Here is a 21,827-nt window from a genome sequence, read left to right as displayed (position 1 = left end):
AGAAATTCTAAAGAAAAAATGAGGGAAAATGAAGAATCAAGGCACAGCAGGGTGCTCACAGAGAAGGGGGGTGTGTGTTATTTTTCCCATGTGGACATTTCACACATGCTGGATAATTTATGAAGAAATTTGCTCTACTCTATTATAGTATGTAGCAGGAGCACTGACTTGGAAGCTGGAATAAAATCCTGCCACTAACACCAATAAAGTGCCTTTGGGCAAATTGTTTTCTCTCAGTCCAAAAAGAAGATAGTGAAGTTAATGGTTCTACAGTGGCCTTTCTACTCATCACTCCCACACTGTGGGGATTCTACTGAGGGTTTGTTGTTGCTGTTTTTGTTTTGTTTTATGAGACAGGGTTTCTCTGTGTAGCCCTGGCTATCCTGGAACTCACTCTGTAGACCAGGCTGGATTCTACTGAGAACCATGTGGAGGGGTTTGAGCTGTCTCTTAATGGTAGATCACTTGCCTATCATGGATGAAGTTCTGGGAACGATTTCCTACACCGGAAGAGAAAGACAATTCTGAGGAGCAAGTCAAAGTTTGAAGAATGTAGTTTAAAATTATATTAACAATGGTACAGGAAATTCTAAGCCATTGCGACAATGAGAGAAAGGACGTTGAGTGAAGGACATGTCCTGAGCCCATGGAGTAAAGGAATATTGCAGGTTGTCCTGTCCAAGTGGTGCTGAGGTGGGATTGCACAGTGATGAGGGAATTCCCCCTGGGGACATGTAACCTGATGAGTAAGCTTACCCACCTTCAGAAAACAGTTGTGGGGATAATTCATAAGAACTTAGTGAGAAGAGCAGAGCTTTTTGTGGTACACCAGATGCAGATATGGGGAGCCCTTCCTACCACAGAGTATTTTTTTAACCACTTAAAAGCAAAGGTGGCCACTCTTTTTTTTTTTTTAAACAATGCGACATCCAAGACAATTGACTAATTTTTGAGCGTTGATTATTGTCAGACTCTAAAAGGCTCTGTGGTCTGCAAAGTCTGCTCTTCCAAGGTCCTCCAGAAGAACTAAGCTAAGGATCTCTGTGCCCCATGCCTGCTTCAACTGGAGTCCCCAAGCCCTACTTTTATCTGTCATCCAACAGAGTCCCCAACTCCTACTTTTGTCTGTCAGTGCTGAACAGACTCTAGCCTAGTCACTCACTGTAGATGAGAAAAGTGAGTCTCAAAGGGGGCTCTAAGTGGCTGTGGCTGTTGACGGGCATGGAAGGAGAGTCTGCTGGGCACAAGAAGTTCGTATTCCCCTTCTGCGGGAGGTGGCGGCTGAGGGGTGGAAGAGAAACGGAGAACCGAATACTCTGTCTCTATTTCTCTTGAAGACTCTCTGTGTCTCTCAGCCTTGCTAGAGACGTTCTCATAGAACCCCTCAGCAGAACTGTCTGATGGCCTTCCTCCGAGGGCCTTGTGGTCAACGAGGATGTAGCATAACTCCTCTGTGTAGATCTGGTCAGCATTGTCCTGCAGGTCAAAGGAGAGCCATCATAAAGATCTGGCCTCTTTCCATTCCGTTCATGCTTCAGTGACAACCAAGTCTGACGGGGGAAATTCTGTCGTCCACTACCACCACTTTCTTCATTTCTCAGGCATCTTTTCTAAATGGCTGCAGGGGCATTCCAAATACTAAACTAGAAGATGGAGTGTTCCTGCCATCCAAAGCATACATGTGTGTCTCCTTTATATATGTTCCATAGTGTGACCCTTGACCTCCTTGAGTACTTCCGATGGTCATAGAACACTGGATGTGCTTGGATAATATTTAACAACTCATCAAGAGATTATTATTTATTATTATTATTATTATTATTATTATTATTATTATTATCATTATTTGAGACAGGGTCTCTGGTATCCCGATCAATGTGTAGCAGAGGATGACCCTGAGCTTCTGTTCCTCTTCCTTGTATCTGATGAGTGCCTTAGGAGTATGTGTGTCACCACTTCCAGTTTATGCTGTGCTGGGGATCAAACCCAGGGCTTCCTGCATGCTCGATAAGCCCTCTCTACTAATTGCAATACATCCACAGGCAGATGATTGTATTGATAATCTAAGGGAAGGTCTCACTAATGGTGGAATCTCAGGGGCTAAAACATCAGAGGCAGCAATGTACAGTGGAAAGCACGTGACTGTTAGAGTGAGACTGGGGTTTGAATGCTGGCCCTGCCATCTTTCAGAGGCCTGGATTTGGACACTGTAACTTAATCTCTCAGGTTTTGCATCTGTGAAGAAGTGAGAGGGCACAATATTACAATAATATGGGTTGTTGTGACAGCTATATGGGATGCCTGTCAAACACTCAACACATGGCCTGTCATAACAAAGTGCTCAGCAAATGTTAGTTCCCTCCAATCCGTTACACCACAGGAGGGCTGCTGTTTCTGCTACCAGGCTCTGCAAATAACTGTGGGTTCCTGCCCTCCCCCACAACCCCCCCCCCCCCCGACATCTACAGTGTTTCTTCCACGTTGGGATCAGAAGGGGTCTTATTACCTGCGTAGGAGCTGAAGTCATCCCTTCATCTGCAGAAAGAAAATACACTCAATAAATCTCAGGTTGAGATGGAGACTCCAGGGAGTGGGGCTGGGATGTTTGCAGCCAGACAGCCAAGGGACAGCTAGAGTAGTTTACAGAAGTCTGTTACAGATCCCGAAGAGTCACAGGACACCCTAAACAAAGCCACAGGAGAGCTTGCTCAGGCTGCTAGGGCCAGTGAAGAAAGATACTTTTAGTGCATCTTTGGGCAGCCAATCATACCCCCTCTCTTCCCTCTTCCTTTATATAATACCCATTGTGTACCTACTTGGTAAAACACAATAGGGAGACAGATATACCAGCAACAAGCCTGTTTCTCACAGGCTAGGCAGGGGACATACAAGACAGCATGAGAGACCCACAGAGCAGACAGGAGGGGGTCCTTTTTAACAGATAATGTTAAGATGATGATAGCATGAGGACTTATGCTCAAGGAAAGTTTTTCAGAATGCTCAGATGCTGAACATTTATGTTTCTGCAGAAGCAAGGCAATGTTTTGTAAGTATTTTACTCCAAACCGACTGGCTTCAGCCAGAGAGCAGAGGCATGCTTCCCACTCTTGGCATCCAGCCAGAAGAAGAAAAAAGATGCCATCCATGGAAACCCATACAGGAGGCAGAGCTGTCCACCATGTGGCTCATGGATTCATAGTTTCCCTGACCTTCACATCCCCATAAGGTTTTATAGCATCTGGGGGTGTCACTGATTCTCACTAGAAGAAAGTCTTCTGCATTTTGGCACCCGTGGCCTTATTTCTGTTGTGTCTTATTCTGATAGAAATTAGCGCTTGTTGGGATCCATTGTTCCTGGGTGAAACGGCTCATGCTGGGAGGTCTAGAGGCTGCATTATATACCCACAGAGCTGGGTTTTGAGATTCAGTGCATGAGTGAGCTATACTCTCCACTTTAAACCCAGCTAGGGGAAGACAAAATTCCTCCATTTTTTTTTTCTTCAGCAATGTTAGGGTCCATCCTCACACTCACACTTTCTTATTCTCTGTCATGTATGGGCCATCATTCTCCAACCACTCATCAAATCTCGTTTCTTTCTTTTTTAATTATTTATTTTTATTTTATGTGCATTGGTGCTTTGCATGCATGTGTATCTGTATGTGAGGATATCGGGTCCCCTGGAACAGGAGTTACAGACAGTTGCCAGCTGCCATGTGGGTGCTTGGGAATTAAACCAGGGTCCTCTGGAAGCAGCCAGTGTGTTCTTAATCACTGAGCAATCTCTCCAGTCCCAACTCTTGTTTCCTTAACTTCACTACTGATCTGTCCCAACAGCCTCATCAGAGGTCTGCTGGTCTCAGTTCTTGCCAACAGTTGATACTGTTTCCTTTCTGCATATCCCACTGGGCTGGAGGATCTCTTCAATGCAAATCTGACCAGCCCTGCCTCTTCCAGGAAACTTCTCCATCCTTCCCTGTTGCTCTTAAGGTGAGAACTGAGATATTCAGCTGCTCCTCTGTGCCCTAACTGCCACATTTGTTGTTCCCAGTTAGTTCCCTCAGTTTCCAGATAAGGCACGGATTGAGGAGATCAATAAATCAATCTCTGCTGCAATGAACCCACTGCCTAATGGGAAAATCAAGCAAACAAACAGGAAGCTGGGGGAAATTGCAGCAGTATGTGTAGGTTTACAGAGCAGACCTTCTCACTGGGCTTTGGAAGCACAGAGAAAGGACATTTTAGAAATGTAAGTCCATCAAGAGTAAAAATGATGGACTTACATTTCTGGGGAGGCAGAGGCAGGCGGATCTCTATGAGTTCCAGGCCAGCCTGTTCTACAAAGAGAGTTCCAGGACACCTAGGACTGTTATACAGAAAAACCATTTCTCAAAACAAACAAACACGAAACAAAATGATGACTTACTTTGCTTTGGGGACTCTTGTCTGACTTTAAATGTGCTTATGTTCTTCCTGTAAAAAAGGAATGCAGACAGGTTGTTCCAATATTCAGAAGGTCTTAAATATTGCATTATGAGACTTCAATTTCAATCATTGGTAGTTATTATTCTTCTTATATTATCTCTTTCAACATAAAGGAATGAAAAAGTAAGAAAGGGCAAAAGATAAGAGGATGTTAAGTAGAAATGCTTTCCTTTCTACCCCCTTTGCTGCTTATATTTTGCAATCTGATACATGCACGTGTGGTGTTAAGAGGTTACATTTTCGGAGAATATTTCTGACACAAACCTCCATTTTGTTTTAAATCATACACATGGAGGAGCAGGCATCTTTCAATCCTAAGCCTAACCTGTGGCCACCCAAGCCAAAACAAACAAACAAACAAACAAACAAACAAACAAAAAAACCCAAACACTTCCCATTAAAGTACACTGTATAGAAGACTCCCTGGAAATATGATGAAAGCCCATTGTCATGTAGTGGGCAAAGTGACAGTTTGCTGTTAAGGATGGCCATGGGTCTGGCATGCTAAGTCTGGTACATTAATGTCACTATCAATCACTTAGTGGTGGTTAGCTATTTTTAGGAACTGTTTCACTCTCCAGAGTGTCTCAGTTTGGACAATAAATTATCACCTGGACTACACATTCTCCATTCAGAGGGCAGAAATGTGTGTTTCTATACAAGGGACTTGCAATGTGAAGACTCTCAGTATTAACGGGCAGTTTCATTCTTACATCTGACGCTTACCCATGTGAGAAGACTCCACCACCCACGAGACAATTATTATTCTTGATTATCACCGCATTCTGGGGCCTGTTTCCTTGACTGATTCTCAGTGACCGTATCTGGGCTTGGTACCCAGCTTGAGTGTAGCCGCGAAGGGAAAGGAGCTCACAGGTACCTAACAAGCCCCACACTGAAAACACAGTTAGGAAGCTGATTCCTTGAGCGATACTTTACTTACCAAGGAAGGCAGGAGCACCCTTCAACGATATGACAGCAACTCCAGCACCTGAAATAACTGAGAGAGGGGTGCCAGGAAGTCAGTGAGTCTGGTTTCGGCGGCTTGGTTAACGGTGACTTCTTTCCCCTCGCTGTTTCTGTCCTTATTTATTAGGTGAACTGGACACAAGGCTATGACACCATTAGTTTCTAGCCAGGAAAAAAAACCTGTCTATTCTCATCAAGGGAAACAAAAAGTTTTAAAACTCACAATTCCAGTGATTTACTTGACTCCTTGTGATGGCATTATCTCCAGAATATTAAGGTATGAATTTCACGCTTGAGGAATCATCTTGTTTGGGTCAAGGTCTAGCAGTATCTCCACAGGATGCCACTGAACTCTGACTCTCTAATCTCTCCTACGTATACTCCACTCTACTAGACTAATCACATGTCTATCTCCTACACTAGAATGTGAACTTCATAAAGCTGGGACTACACTCATCCCACCCATCGTGGTTTATGTCACCAGTGTATGCCAACCTATCAAATATACAGCAAATTTGTTTCCTATGAATATTTGATGAACCTTTACATGAGTAGCTATGAGCACAGCCACCAAAACAGGAGGTCATCAGATCTACCACCCAAATTCCAAGAGTATAGCTAAGTATGAAGACTTGTGCTTTTTATAGAGGCTGGCTGTCACCCATGGCCATGTAAGCCATGGCCATGGTTGTGACTACCAGTTTGGGTGAACGTCTTGATGGCTTCCTGGTTCTATGTGTTATCAGAGACTTTGGGGCGTAGCCTCAACTCTCTTCTTTAGGTTGCCCTTAGTGTCCTTTGTGTCCTGTAAATCACTTGCTTTCATCTTCTGCTTCTGTTGTTAAAAGGTATCATATGGAAGCTCCCGAATCTGCCCAGTGCTAAGAAGGCAGGTTCATTAGGGGAAAACGGAAGTGAGATGTGAGTTACTGGATTCATATTCATATTTCTAAAAATTTTGAGCCACAATTTAATTTCCAAAATGAGGTTATATGTACTATTTATTTCATGAAGCTGTTAAGGGTCAGACAAAGGTGATGAGGGGCAAAAGTGATTTGTTAACTTTCCTTCTTTTCTACACGTCCTTTGCAGTGCGTTCTTGCATTTTAATATGTGTGTTTTGGTTTAAGGTGAGTCCAGGTAAGGAAAATATCTAAAAATGTGCCTCCCAGTAAGTTCTCCCTGGAGTGCCCTCCGATAGGGAAAGTCTGTATCGTGATCACGAAAAGAGAGACAAACCTCTGTGACATCATAGGGACACCAGCAATCCCAGGTGCTTATCTTTTCATGAGGCCTCTGTTATGAAGCCTATGAATCTCTCCCTTGTCATTATTCCCCCATCCTTTTCTCTCCTTTCCATCAAGTTATATACATGCTTTAATAGATGGTCAATGACACTCCTCGAGATACATACTTCTCAGCTTGCACTGAAGACATGCAGCCGTGGGTGGGAAGGATCTCAGGGTCTTGCCCCTAACATGGTCTTGGTTTGTTTTTAGGTGCTCTCTCAGAAGTGAGTCCTGGAACACTGTGAGAACTGCTGCTAACTATGCAAGTTATAGAACAACAGACTTTGCCATAATTTGGACTCTTAGGCCTGAGGTACTTGTACATTGCAAGATTCCTTCCTTGGGAGTTCCTTAAGACTGGATACTCAAACGGCCACCCAGGAAGGATGCATGAAGCTGTATTAGATTTCCAGTACCAGCATAAACACAAGCACCTCTCCACAGGCCTTTCAACCTCGTGTCATGGGAGAATGTAGTTAACTCAGAAATAGAAACCCAAAGCTTAGTATGACAGAGCCAAGGTAGAGATTTGAGTGCAGAGGTACTTTATTCCACAAATAGACAACAGGATTTCAGATCTTTATTTCAAGCGGTACCAGGGACTTAAGCATCTGATTTCCTGTTGCCAAGGATACAGAAGGCTCTTAGAATAGCAGGATGTCTCCTGTCCAGTGGAGGGAAGTCTTGCTGTCTTTCCTATTGTTTTCCTACTCGCTGTCATTACAGCTGGTACTGGGCCTTTGCTGTGGGGAATGGGTGGCCCCAGCCCTGACAGGCTCTTTCTTCCCGGGGAGTTGGACAGTATGTACTCTCACCTGTAGGTCTGCTGCTTGACATTTTGAAGTCTCAGATTCCAATGTGTCCCCTGAGTGTCCAGCTTCCACCTAAGACTCAGATATTAGAAATGGGCCACTGTGTCATCCCATAATTCCCCCTACGGTTTTACGTTTCTCCCTCAGCTGTTTCATCTCTTCTGTTTACGTGCAGTTCTGGAACCACCTTAGCATGCCTCTCATTGCCCTGCCGTCTATTAATGTTCCATCCTGAACCCCAGGCCAGAGCCTGTTTCAGATCTAACATCTCTGTCACCAGAAGAACAGCCCACACCCACAGTCCTAAAATGATGCCTCGGAATCCTCATCACAAGCATGAAAATGCCGCTGCACAGGGAGAAGCCTGAGCCTCCCCAGTCATTCTTTACTTGCTGCTGTTTCAGGACCTGCACCCAAGCAATGGGGTTTGGGCAGACACCATCTTTCACAGTAATCCAGAGAACAAAGGATAGATGGAAGGAGAAGGAAACAATTATATAGGAATTAAATTCATTCCCTGTTTGGATTAGATTTCTGCTTAATCCTTTTTTCATTTGCTGGAAGTTGAGAGTATGAAGAAACAAAATTGGTGAGTACTTCTCAGGATATGCCGATCTTTTTCTGTGCTATATTTCATTCAGTTTCAGAACAAGTCCATCAGTTGATATTATTGTCCTGTCATTTATTAACAAGGGAACTGGGGACAGAATTTAGGCAGCTTGTTTGAGGATCCACAACCAGGAAGGGGGAAAACCTAGATTTTCTTAGGGAAAATGTTTTTCCCTAAGACCTTGGGCTCTTCCTGTGGGGAGAGGTGGTTTTCCATCCTATGACCTGCAGAGACATAGTAAGGGGTGTGCCCACAGGGGTAACAGGAAAGATGGACAAGAGTTCCAGTTGATGCAAGACAACAACTTCAATTAGCACAGGAATGAGGATGCTGGACAATTTATTTAGGGATACCGCTGGGCAGTTATTTAGGGATATAATAGTATCTGAACCATCTATTGAGTGTATAGGACTAACTGTAAATTCATAAAGCCACATGAAAAAAATGAGAATGTGAGTTGGTAAGGAAAACCTGCTAAGTGTAAATGCAGTGAAAGGCACCTAAGTGATTTCCAGAGTGAGTTCAATCATCTTTAAAATGTAATGGACACAAAATCATAAAAATCTAGCCATCGACTAGAAAATTATTATTATTTTTTGCATATTTATGAGAAAAACCCATTTAAAAAATAAAAATAGCTTTTCACTTTAGAAACAAAATAGCGTAAACCCCAAACAAAACTTGAAGGACGGCATTACTGGCTCTTGATAGGTAAGAAGACACAAATGACTGCTGGATCTTGGAGCTAAAATAAAGACGGTGGATGTAATGCTGTAACTGTAAGTGTGCATACCAGCTCATCTCATCTTCTTCTACATGCATTTCTATACTTTTCATCTCTCTCATGGTAAATATTTATCAGTGTTACAATACTTAACCCCACAGCCAAGTTCTGAGACACGAAAGTGCATGTACGCCATCCATCACTATTTCCTCATCTATACTATTTCTACATGTTGCTTTCTCTCTCCCCAGGAATGCTTCCAATCACCCATCTAGCACTTACTGAGTACCTGCTGTGTGCCAGAAACAAAGGCAGGAACCAGGAGCTCACAAAGCAAAGAGCAGAAAATAATAAGCCACATTTAGAGGCGTTCACAGAGAGACAAAATGACAGTCATTAGAGGAGGCCGTAAGAAGGTGGAGGAGGGGTTGAGAGAGTTCAGGGCAAACGCTCAGATAGTGTCAGCTCTCAGGAAAGGACACAGATAGATACTCCCAAATCCCCTTTGGCATTTTGCACGACCTCATTTTTCTGTGTTCCCCTTTATATGCTATCTGAGACCAGGGTAGCAAGCACATCCTGGAAGACTCTCTGCCAGCTTACTCACTATAGATCACCTCACTTCATACCATAGAAACCCCTTAATTTTGGGTGATAATTTTCTTTACCTGTGTTTGCTTTGACTGAATGAAAATGATGGTCTGAAAACTGAGACTAGCCTCCGATCACTGAACCCTTCTCTGTTAGGGACCATGCTGCTGCTATCCACACTAGGAACCTCCGGGTAGGATTATACTATTATTGTCTTTTAAAATGAGGAGATGGGCAGTGGTGGTGAGACAGAGGTAGGCGATCTTTGTGAGTTTGAGGCCAGTCTGGTCTACAGAGCGAGTTCCAGGACAGCCAGTGCTATACAGAGAAACCCTGTCTCAAAAAATAAAACACCAAAAAAAAAAATATATATATATATACAATACAAAACAAAACAAAAAACCCTCCAAACAGCAACAACAAAATAAAATGAGGAGACCAAAGCCCAGGACCATGAAAACAATTCTTCTCCCTAGTGACATGACCCTCCTTAATCTGCTTGCAAATGCACTAACTGAAGTCTCATCTGGCAGGAAATGTGCTATTTATTTTAAATTCATAGAGTCCCTGAAAGAGTGGATGCTCATGAATATCCTCAGGAACATCAAGAGCTCAGGAGAGCGTCCCTCTCCCCAGCCGCAGGGCAACTGTTTCATTTCTTAGATGGGCAGAGCCCCTTTTTAGTGGAGTCTTTCCACATTCCAGCTATTCTCCTCATGCTGGGATTCAGAGCAGAAGGCAAACCACAGGGTGTGTGGTTCGGGAGGTACTGAATTCTTGTCACACTCTTGGCCCGTTCCCTTCACCCTAAGAGTAGCCCTCTTTTTCTGTTTCACCACTGGGCCAGGTCCCTGCTCTCCAGAGAAAGTGAACTCACCCTATTTTCCTCTGCAGACAGTTCCCCATCAGGCTTCTCAGCACCTTCCCTCTGTGTGCTCCCACTTCCTTCTCACCCCTCCTGCACTTTGCTCTCTCAGGCCAGAGCAGCTCTGACCAGCTGTGTAGACAGTCAGGAGGAGGAGGAGCCCGCTGGAGGAGGAAGAGGGCTGGCTGGGGGAGCATGAGAGGCACATGCATAAAGAATATCCTGCAAGGTCAAAGCCCTGATGCACCAGGGTATTAACCAAACCAGAAACTGCTGGTCAGGGAGACTTTAGCCTCCAGAGAACCTCAGCCTTGCTGTTGCAGAGGAGCTATGGGAGTTTTCCATGGCAGACACCTACATTCATTGAATCTCTGTTTCAGGAAAGACAAATGGGGTGAGGGAACTTTTGTTTAAAAGCCAGCAAACAACCAAACCAAACCAAGTCAAACCAAACCAAACCAAAAACCTACAAAACAAAGCAACAATCACAACAAAAAACACCCCAAATCAAGCCACAGTCTAGTTGGACATGTATAGACTCTCAAAGTTTACTCAAAAGGACACATGCTAGAGTAACTGCAGAAACCAGGAACGTTGAAAGGGCACAGTGCTGGGTAAAGGAGCAATAGAGGAACAGGAGGGTGGGTACATGTGGTTTGATGTGGGAAATGGGAAAAATGGGAGCATTCTAATTAGCATGTGTGTGGGGGGAGGGCAAGTCCAGGAGAAGGAGGGAGGAGGGTAAAAATAACAGCAAGGATGTCTGAAAAAGTCACAAGGAATCATACTATTAGCTGTCTACCTAAAAGTACCTATAATGTATGCAAGTCTGTATATTTATATACAGTATATATATGAGTTTAAATAAAACTTTCCCATCCGGGCTGACGATGCTCCTTCCAAGAGCCAAAGATCATCTGCAACACCACACCCGAGAAAGCCCTCTTTTGAGTTGTTAGGCAGGGCTGTCAAAGAGATTCCCCAACATACAGCTTATTGCTATTGTCCTTGGTTGCCCCCTAAAGGTGGAAGGTAAGTACCTATTGCTGAAGACACCTTGCACTTCAGAGGGCCCAGAACCCCCTGATCTGGAACAGACCTGAATGCCTCCTCACTGAGGAATAAGTTTTATGGTACAGAAGGCACCATGAAAGCTTCCAAAGGAGAGAGACAACCAACAGTCCTACCTAGATAATAATGCCTACGAACCACAATGATGACTAGCATAGCATAATAATTCAAAGAGTGCTGTAGTGGCACACACACCATGGTGGTCACCAACAGCTCTCTAACTGGACTTCAGATTCACTCAACAAGAGGGAAACCATGCCTGGTACTGGAAACCTAGGTAACTCCCCAGAGCTAGTGAAGTCATGGATCTTGGAAGGAGTCTATAACTGCCACTTTACTACACCAGCATAATCCCTAGCTACATTCTAAATATTTTTTCCTTATACCCTCAGATGAGTGTCGTTCTCAACCCTCATTAAGGAAACTTCTCTTTGCAACAGAAAACCACAACCAAGCCAACATGCAGCATTGCAGAGCCCAGTTCCAAGGGATACATGCACAACACAACTCCTACGCCTAAGACTCAGGTATCATTGCCGAAAAAGGGGCAGGAAGATTGCAAAAGCTGGAGGATCAGGGCGTTTGCTGTTAGATTGTGTCTCCTGGGATTGTCAGAAGCTACACCCATAAAGTCTCACTGACATGGCTGTCTAAACAGGAGCTGAACAAGGACAACAACGGACATGCTAAGGTAGAGAGGGAAAGCTCTTGGAGGCCTTAACCCTACACAAAGAACCACACACAACTGTGAGTTAAGAGTGGGAGAAACAGTCTTCCTCAGAGAAGAGTACACCAATTTGTTATCCAATACCAATGGTCGGCCCTGGAAACATACATACAATGACATTATACAGACTGATCAGGTTGTGTTCATGCATTTTGGAATATATATATTTATATGTTACACACATATATATATATATAATTGTTGTTAAAACAATAATTAATAGAAAAAGAGACAATAAATTTGAAAGAGAGTGAGGAAGACAATATGGAAAGGCTTGGAGAGAAGAAAAAGGGAGAAATAATAGAATTATATTATAATCTCAAACAATAAAGTACTTAAACATTTACACACACACACACACACACACACACACACACACACACACACCCCACCCAGTAACGAAATAGACAAACCATTTGAACAGACTCATCTCCTAAGACACTATGTGGATGGTGAATGAATGTTTGAGGAGGTGGGGCACATGCTAGACATTAGGGAAATGGAAATCAAAACCAGAGCACAGTGCCTTCTCGTACTTATTGGAATATCTAATAGTGAAAGCAAAAGCAGAAGCGGATGATACCAGGTGTGGATAATGGATGTGGAAGAACTGAAGGTCTCATGTGTGGTGTAAAACGACAGTCTTCGTGCAAACCAATAAGGCACATTTGTATACAGTTAAAGCAGGCTTCCCACATAAGCCAGCAAGCCCACGTTTAGCCCATTTTCCAGGATGAAACTATAACCTCTAAGAACATAGATTCCGGATATAAAATTTTATATCAATCTCTACCCCACTCCCCCCAAAATCACAAGTGAAATGGGCTCTGAAGGTAGTGAATGGATGACAAAGTGTTGTGTCCACACAGTGGAATATCGCCTGGCAATGAAAAGAATGGACTCCTGAAGTAGATAACAATTAGAATAATTCCAAGCACATTACCTGACTGAAAGAAACCAGACCTGTAGTGGATTTGTGACTTTCAGGACGAGGCAAGGCCGTAGGAGCAGAAAGCAGGAGTGCTTTCCAGGAACACCCCACCCCCACGCACATATGGGCAGCACTAATTCATGTTAGGAGGGGATGTTGGTTTTTGTCTTTACTGTAGTGGTGTGTGTCTATGCTTTCCTAACTATTCACAGAATGGTACCAAGGGTGGATCAACTGTCTAGAAATTATATTGCAGGAGAGAAAAAGTTTAAAATGAATTCGGGACTGCAATCATGTCCCCCCCTTTTTTTCATTAATCTTGTTTATGATGTTTATTTTTCGTTTAGTGATTCACTTTTTCATTCATCTCTTCAACATGTATATGTTGAGAACCTACTGTGTGCTGAGCACCTTGGGCTCAACAGTGAGCAAAGCAGAGGGAAAAAAAATTCTTTATTTGACCTTGAGTAATACGGAGGTCATATCTAGAGCAAACAGCAGGATGGGGACTGTCTTAGTGACTGTTCTATTGCTGTGAAAGACACCATGAACAAAACAGCTCTTAGAGAAGAAAGCATTGAATTGTGGGCTTGCTTACAGTTTCAGAGGATTCATCACGGTGGGAAGCCAACAGGCGTGGCACTGGGGCCTTAACTGAGAATTTTCCATCCCGATCTGCAGACAGCAGATAGAGAGAACGAGGGCTTGGCCTCTCATGGGATTTTGAAAGCTCAAAACTCACTCCCAGCGACACACCTCCAACAAGGCCACACTCCCGACAAGGCCACACCTCCCAATCCTTCCCAAATGTTGACGTTGGCTGTTTGCGACTAGAGTTGTAGGTGGTGATTGCAAATTTATTTTGGGTCTTGAGTCCCAGTTTTCAAGCGGCAGTTTTACTCCGACCACTAGATGGAGACATTGAGCTGTGGAAATGTGATACACTGGGCAAGAAAACGTGTTGATTTTCCAAGAGGTGGGGCGGGGCGTTTACTACATACACTTTGCGCTAAATAAACTGCTTCCACTGCGCAGAAGAAGGTGTTGCAGTTCCAAAAATCAATCTCTGAGCCATTCTCTATTTATCCCCATCAACATTTACTTCAGTACTTAATACCTCTGAGAAACTGTGTGCCCTGAACTGCAAACAAAAATCTGGATATTTATACAGAAGTGAGGGTGGAATTTAAGAGCTGAGATCTTTGCCCTTATCTATTTATTGTTTGCTGTTGCGTGGGGGAGTTAACAACCAATGTAAAACTGATTCTGCTTTACTTTTATAAGATAACAAGATCGGAGTAACCATTGGTTACCGACTTTCCAGCAATTTTTCATATGAGAATTCTGTGGTTATCTTACTACCACTTCCTGCATTTTGTAGGTGAGTAGGGATGAAAGAGCACTTCATGCCCTCCTCAGGCCAATGACTTCCACACATTCTTTTCAGGTCGTTATAGAGCTCTGGGTGTGACAGAGATCTAGACTCTGACGACAGGATCATTTCTTACAATAGTGTCTTATGTGTGTGGGGGGGTCTTTACAATCCAGTCTACACTTCCAGCCAGACACTGAGAGTCACTACAACTGTGGCTATATACTTCTCTTCAGTGACCTCAATGTCCAAAATAGAACCTAGACAATCTAAGCAGCTCAGCAAATGACATGCGATTAGATGAGTTCACAACTGGCTACATTGTGAGAATAATTTATGCCATGTCTCTAAGTTCCATTGCTTCCTCTGAAAAATGAGGCTAACTCCCCTTCTAAAACACACTGGACACCCTCCTGAGCTGCTGGAAGAGAGCACTTCTCCCCTGTCCCAGTGCTTGTCTTGGATTGAGGGAGAACTCTCCTGTCCTTGTCTTCATTCTCTCCAACTGCCTCCTCCTCCTCCTTCATGCTAATGAGGCTGCACATCTGGTTGATGAGGTCGGAAGCAGAACGTGGATAGCTTTTGTGCAGTTCTCCTTCCTGATACATTTTGGGCATGGATTGGCCCTTACAAATCCAGCATTTTCTTCTATTCCTAGCTCTGCACCACGCTTAATGCCAAACGCCCTGCACTAGTCCATTTCCAGTTCTATCAAAAAGAAGGCAACTACATTCTTTTGTTGGTTCCATCGGCAATAACGGTGTGTGTGTATGAGTGTGTGCGTGCACGTGTGTGTGTGTGGTATTTCTGTGTATGTATATGTATGCAAGTGTGTGCTTTACTCTCTATCTTAATTCTTTTCCTTCTCAGCTAAGAGGGGGCAGAGGCAGGCCACTCTCAGAGGATCTCTGAAACAGTACTGCAACAACTGCTTAGTCACTAACACTGGGAAGAGGCTGCTTGAGTTTCTTAAGAGGATCAGACTCCACTATCTTGTGCTCGAAGGCCTGTCTGTGACAGGAACATCTACACTTGGCTCCTCTGTCCCCATCATGAGTTGTTGGCATAACATTCAGAATTCCCAATGATTGATGCTGAAGATAGGCATTTAAATTTTTCTTAATTCCTCAGTTAATCATTTAGGGTTGTCCATGACAATTGAATGCATAGTGTTGCATGATAAAATGCTTGTTTTCCAGTCTCCATTCTGTCTCCTAGAAACTGTGAGCTTTTTTTCCCCCTTAAATTACTCAAAATTGCTGTTTTACTTTGGTCTCTCATAAATGGCAAACAAATACATCCCCCTTGTACTGATATTATAATGATCAAGTTACTGACTAATATATAGTGAAACATATCATGCACCCAAGTTGCTGTTTAAATTTATTCTTCTCTCATATAGTACATCCTGACAGAAGTTTCTCCTCCCTCCTCTCCTCCTAGTACCCCCTCCCAACTCTCCTCTCCTCTGTACCCACTTCTCCTCAGTATCCCTTCAGAAAAGAGCAGGCCTCCCAGGAATATCAACCAAACACAGCATAGCAAGTTATAATAAAAACTAGGTACATACTCTTGTATCAAGGCAGGACAGACAACACAGTAGGAGAAAAAGGGTCCCAAGTGCAGACAAAAGAGTCAGAGACAGTCCCAGCTACCACTGTTAGGATCCCACATGAACACCAAGCTACACAATCATAGTTTTAAATGTCCCTGTGAAAAAAAATCTAGAAAAAAAATCAATGGATAAACAGCTCTCTATTGAAGGACTGCCTAGATGAAACTGGGTGGTGGACATGTCTGTTAGGGATACTCTTGGTTGTTAATTGAATTGGAAAGGTCTGACCTGAATGTGCATGGCACCATCTCATGGGCTGGGCCCTGAACTAAGAGTGAAGAAAGTTGACTGAGCATAAAGCAGGAAGCAAGCATGAGTGAATTCCCTCTCTGCTCTTCGCTGTGAATGTCATGTGACCACCTGCATGAAAAGTAAAGTGATGAACTGGGAGCCAGTGAGGTAACATTTTGGTAGTAAGTGGTCAAATAGAAAGAAACCAGGAGTCTAGGGAGTCTTAGGGTCTTATTTTAAAGTTACTCCCTCCCCCGAGTCTGAATTGAGAAATACCAGCATTTGGAGAGTGGGTTGGTTAATGGGAGTTTCTTTAATTCACACCATCACACAAAGGGCACATAAACTTTGGCTTGTCTTTATCTCCAGAAATAGATGTTTTCATGGCCATGTTGAGAAGCTTACATAGCTTGCGGACCCTTCTTTACAGGTGGTTTCTAGGAGACTCCTTAGGTATTAACATTGTCTTCAGGCAATTCATCTTTTTTTTGCACCTAGAAATTGATATGGAAACAGAAGTCAAATTTCAAATCTTTTTAAAAAAATATTTTCCCTATTGAAAACTTATGAAAAATAACACTATATTTTCACATACATTTTCTAACTAGTGTACTTCCTAGTATGAATTTGATGATGTGAAAATGTTTATTGTACATTTATATAAATAAATAAATGCTTTAAAGTTATACAAATTATAATAATACAGCAATGAACACAAGGTAATGCAGAAAAACATTGGGAAAAATATTTTAAAGGTACATATTTGCTGAATGAATAAAGATTATAATGTTACAGAAAAATTCAACAGAGCTCTAAATAATAAGTACTAATATTTGTATAGCAAAAGATGAATTAAAATTTAAGAACACCTAGAGAAATATTTTCAGCAAACATTAGAAATTAATATTTTATATATTTCTATAAGTTCAGGCTGCTATAAAAATGGCCATAAACTAGGTAGCACACAAATCTGAATTTATTTCTCCCAGTCACAAATTCTTTAAAGTCACCTTTGCGGGTGCCTAAAGTTCAGCATCTGGTGAACTATTGAGAACTGCTGGTAGCAAAGACCATGGGAGTATACAGCAGGTGACAACTAGAGTTCAGAAGGTCAACTTATCAGAACTAAGGGTTCTGTTGGAGGAAACCATCATGCAAGGCATTATGGAATTACTGCCTTTTGAATGAATTGGCTGTCTCTTGTTGTAAACTTCTTGTGCAATAACAGCTATGATTCTCCCCATTTACCATGTATTTCCATGTTATGTGTACATGTAATCTCACGATTGCATCTCAATCTTATGGGCACACATAATTGTGGATAGTCTAGAAGATGGTTTCTTATTTACCTGTATAATTTTTATGATTGAAAACATGCTAAAATATGTTTTATACTAGGTCTGTTGTTCCATGTGAACTGTAGACACTTAGAAGTCTTGTTCTCCATCCTTAGGCACTGACAAGGTAAATATTGGCCAGACAAAGTGTCCTCATAGAACTTTCACAGAGGGGAATTGCAAGTGCCTGGCCTTGTTGGATCAAACCCCTTCAGAAGAATTATAGGGAACTATAATAGTTCAGGTGTCTGGCCTTGGTATATCTTAGTCCTTCAAGAGATCAATAGCACCTATGTTGCCCTAAGCATCCTCCACCAGCACCTCCCCACTCTGATTCAAAAAACAATTATCATTTTGTATTTATTTCTATACCAGTTTTTTTTTAATACAAGATTTTAGGCTCAGTGGACTAATGATGTAGGGTAGAGGAGCCAGGGCGGGGAATATTGCAATGCTCACTGCATGCTCCGTCCCACAGGACCAGAACAGGGGTGTTTTGATGTTGTGCCAGAGCTTTGAGGGGTCATCTCGCCTCGCCAAGGAAAACCGTATTCTGGCAATGATAGTGGTGGGGAAGGAACAAGAGAGTAGACCCCAAGCATAGCCAACATCGGACACTTGGGAATAAAAACATCTATTGGACAACACAGCTTGACGGTTCTCTCTACATGATCGACCTACTGGCTAGTGTTTCTGTCTTATTCAGCCCTCACCTTCTCAATGCTGTTGCTTAGAGAAGAAAGGAAAGGAAAGAAAAGAAAGGTCACAGAGTAGCTCCCTATCTCTACTTCTCAAGGGCTAGAATTGCAAGTGTGTCATATTTTTTTTTTTAAAATTGATAGACAAGCAGCATTCTTTAAAACAAGTACAAGAAGAATACTACCTTCCCTGGCTCCCTCTCCATCCCCCAAATATACCATGAGGCTGAGTCCCATCAGCTTGGCTAGCTAAGCATGTAGCTAAGGACTACACTCTAGAATTCACCTTCTAATTTTACCTTAACTGGCTTTCTTACCTTTTTTTTCTTTAATTGAAGTTTCCTTTTCTTATTCTGGGCCTCGGAAGGCTGGCTTGGGGATTTCTGGGAAAGTTTAGTTTAGTTCAGGACAGAAGAGATTAGAATATTTAATACTGTGCACTGTATTCATCAAAAACTGTGATGACTCTGGGGCAGTGGTTCTCAACCTTGCTAATGCTGCGACCCTTTAATACAGTTCTTCATGTTGTGATAACCCCCCCCCCAACTATATGATTATCTCCATTGTTACTTCATACTATAATTTTGCTGCTGTTATGAACTGTAATGTAAATATCTGCACTTTTTTGATGGTCTTAGGTGGCTCCTGTGAAAGGATCAGTCGACTCCTGGAGGGGTCATGACCCCCCCGGTTGAGAACCACTACTCTGGGGGCAAACTGCTTTTAGACTGGAAAGTCCTAGAATGCGTTGCAGAGGTAGTTGTGGCAGCCTTTGGATCTGGCCAAATTCAGCCCACGACAAAGGGAAGGGGCTCAGACTGCAGTCAAGGCCATCCTCGCTGATGCTTGCAGGCTAACACGACTCAAGACAAACACTCTCCATCTCTTGAATGTGTTAGCCATTTGTGTGATAGTTACATGAGAGTATGCTAACAATGCCTATTATGCACTGGGCCAAAGAGAAACTTTTCATACCCAAATCTCTAAAATGACTAGTGGGTAAAGTCCTCTGGGATAAGAGAAAAACATGGGTACTTTCCACAAACTGCAGACTCCCTTTTATCTTTAATAAAACATGAAAAAACGGCTTCCACTTTACCTCCTTCTTAGCATTCTTCTCATCTTCAGAGCCTTCATTCAGTGTTTCAAGTGATTCTGCTCAGAAGGAAGACAGGGTGACTGCATCACTGGGGCTAGTTACACTTTTAAGTAGGTCAACTCTCAAACTAGATCACATTTAAATTGCAGACACCTGGGGCCTGTGGTCTGACATGCCAGTGGGGTGAATGGTCACTTTCCAAAGCATGTCTAACAGGCTTTAGTTGGAAAACCATGGAACAAGTGCCCAGGACAATTGAAAGACCGGGAGAAAACATCTATTACTTTAATATCCTTGCTATATTACATATTATTATATAATAAAACAGTTATATTAATATGTATTGGGAGTGCCCCTGTAAGCAACAAGGACCTACATGAAAGCAAAAAGCAGTCAATGCTTGCTTTTGGAGCTTTTAGTTAGCAGAAAGTGCAGACAAACCAACGGGAAAACAGAAACAAGGATTTGGTGGACTTGAAATGATCACTCAGAGAGAGAGAGAGATTGAGAAGATAAGGTGCAGTAAGTCCATGAATGGAGAGATATGGAGTTGGTTTGAAGGTCCCAGGCATAAGGGACAGTATGTGAAAATGCCCAAGAATTAGAGATCACTAGGTCTTTTGTTTCAGGGGACCCACGGGTCATTTGGTATATCTAAGGTTTCAAGATTAAGGAGAAGAGATGGTGGGGGCAGAGAGAGCTGATGATAACAGTCCCAGGACCTTAATCCACCGGGACTTGATCTTCTGTCAGCACGAACCCATGAGATGACAGGACTTTATGTCCACAAAAATGCAAAGATTTGGGGGCTGGAGAGATGGCTTAGCAATTAAGAGAACCGGAGTTTGGTCCCCAGCACCCATGCTGAGCTGTTCACAAAGGTCTACAACTCCAGCTCCACTGAGCTCTTAATTGTTTGCCTACTTTGGGCACTGACACACACATGCACATACCCACACACAGGCACGCACCATATATGCTTAATTAAAATGTATTGAAAAGTTTTGAGAGTGTATATCATTATAACATATAACATAATACAGATAAAAGTTACTTAGAATTAACAACATAGTATTGGTAGTTTCACTTGACATACAACACAGGTCTTTTTCACTTTGTAACTTGGATATTTATTGTTTTAATGATTATGTAATTTTCAATCTTGCTGATTAAATTGTTAATTAAATAGTAATTTATTATACAGTTTTACTGATCCTAATTCTCCTTTAAGTGTTTGCAACATTGAACATTCTTTCTTTTTCTTCCTTTTCCCTCCTCCTTACTCTCTCTCACCCCCCCCCCCATAGGTCTCTAGGTGCTGAGATTATAGCCATTTGCCACCATGCCTGGCTTAATATTTCATTCTCAATGTATATTTCTTTTGTGAGTTGTCCTTTGACAATTTCTTTTTTTCCTCGATCTATGAATTCTTTATTCCATTATCATAATTTCTTGATTAGTAATATTGTTGCCAATAGTCAGTATTCTAAAGTTACTTTCTATATTTCTAAATTTAGAACATAATTTATCCTTTAATCAAATAATGTATTGCTATTTATTTAATTATGTAGTTATTAATTCATTAAAATATATCCTAAACAAAATTGGCAATTCTTGTTGATAAATTATTAGTAGTATTTTTTTCTTCTTTCTTTTTTTTTGGTTTTTTGAGACAGGGTTTCTCTGTGTAGCTTTGCGCCTTTCCTGGAACTCACTCTGTAGCCCAGGCTGGCCTCGAACTCACAGAGATCTGCCTGCCTCTGCCTCCGGAGTGCTGGGATTAAAGGCGTGCACCACCACCGCCCAACAGTAGTATTTCTTTTAGATAGCACCTTTGTTACATAGCTCATATTGGTGATGAATCTGTAAATCTCCTACATCATTCAATTGATGAGAAATTGTAGTTCCTACAGAATCCAATTTGCTGTGGTTTAGTTTTTATCATGTGAAATTTGTTTAAAGAATAGGCTTTCTACCAACACTATCCAGTAATTCATGTGTCTGCTATTCAGAATATAAATCATATTTTGCTGTTATTGATAGATCTAACATTTTTTTGGGGGAAGGGCTAGCCACTCTGTCTATCACTTTTTAAATTATTTTGATAATTATTCAGGCACATACTTATAGATAAAACACTAATGTTTCTAAGTGTAACTCTGATATTGGATCTTGGATACTAGGATGTTTGATTTTGACTTCCACCACAAGGTAACTTGATAAAGAACACCTGGGGGGCGCAGTTAATAAAGAACACTCTGGGTGTGTCTGTGAAAACATTTCCAGAGATGATTAGGTCTGTAGGGTTGTAAGCATTCAAGTCCAAGGAACAGGACCTCCCGGCTTCCTTCACCAGCAGTAGTCAGTTTGTAGCAGCAATAGGCTCCTTCAAATACTGCCTCA

The 21,827-nt window shown here is 42.3% G+C and overlaps 2 protein-coding genes across 3 annotated transcripts in view; both read right to left on the bottom strand.

Annotated features, from left to right (window-relative positions):
• Positions 1–218: 218 nt before the first annotated feature.
• On the bottom strand, positions 219–7,821 carry Gcsam (germinal center associated signaling and motility). Its single transcript, XM_052739916.1, has 5 exons — positions 7,688–7,821; positions 5,427–5,567; positions 4,425–4,471; positions 2,507–2,535; positions 219–1,476 (listed from the first exon to the last, which is right to left on the bottom strand). Exons 1-5 carry the CDS (start codon positions 7,819–7,821, stop codon positions 1,159–1,161), a joined length of 669 nt encoding a protein of 222 aa, XP_052595876.1. The 3' UTR covers positions 219–1,158.
• An 8,759-nt stretch (positions 7,822–16,580) lies between these two features.
• The window catches only part of Slc9c1 (solute carrier family 9 member C1), a 77,760-nt gene continuing 72,513 nt past the window's right edge, over positions 16,581–21,827 (bottom strand). The window contains exons 26-28 of one of the 2 annotated variants that reach the window (XM_052740804.1): positions 19,425–19,480; positions 18,643–18,708; positions 16,581–16,784 (exon numbers count right to left, since the gene is read on the bottom strand). In XM_052740804.1, the coding sequence (XP_052596764.1) occupies positions 16,740–16,784; positions 18,643–18,708; positions 19,425–19,480 (167 nt within the window). In that variant the 3' untranslated portion in view covers positions 16,581–16,739. Of the gene's footprint in view, positions 16,785–18,642; positions 18,709–19,424; positions 19,484–21,827 lie in introns of both variants that reach the window. The other variant, XM_052740805.1, reaches the window with a different exon arrangement.

This window comes from Peromyscus californicus, unplaced genomic scaffold (assembly GCF_007827085.1).
Source record: "Peromyscus californicus insignis strain IS unplaced genomic scaffold, ASM782708v3 Scaffold_16__1_contigs__length_79575227, whole genome shotgun sequence".
Classification (NCBI taxonomy): domain Eukaryota; kingdom Metazoa; phylum Chordata; class Mammalia; order Rodentia; family Cricetidae; genus Peromyscus; species Peromyscus californicus.
Note: the sequence above shows the minus strand (reverse complement) of the source record. Positions and strands in the feature narration are given on the sequence as shown.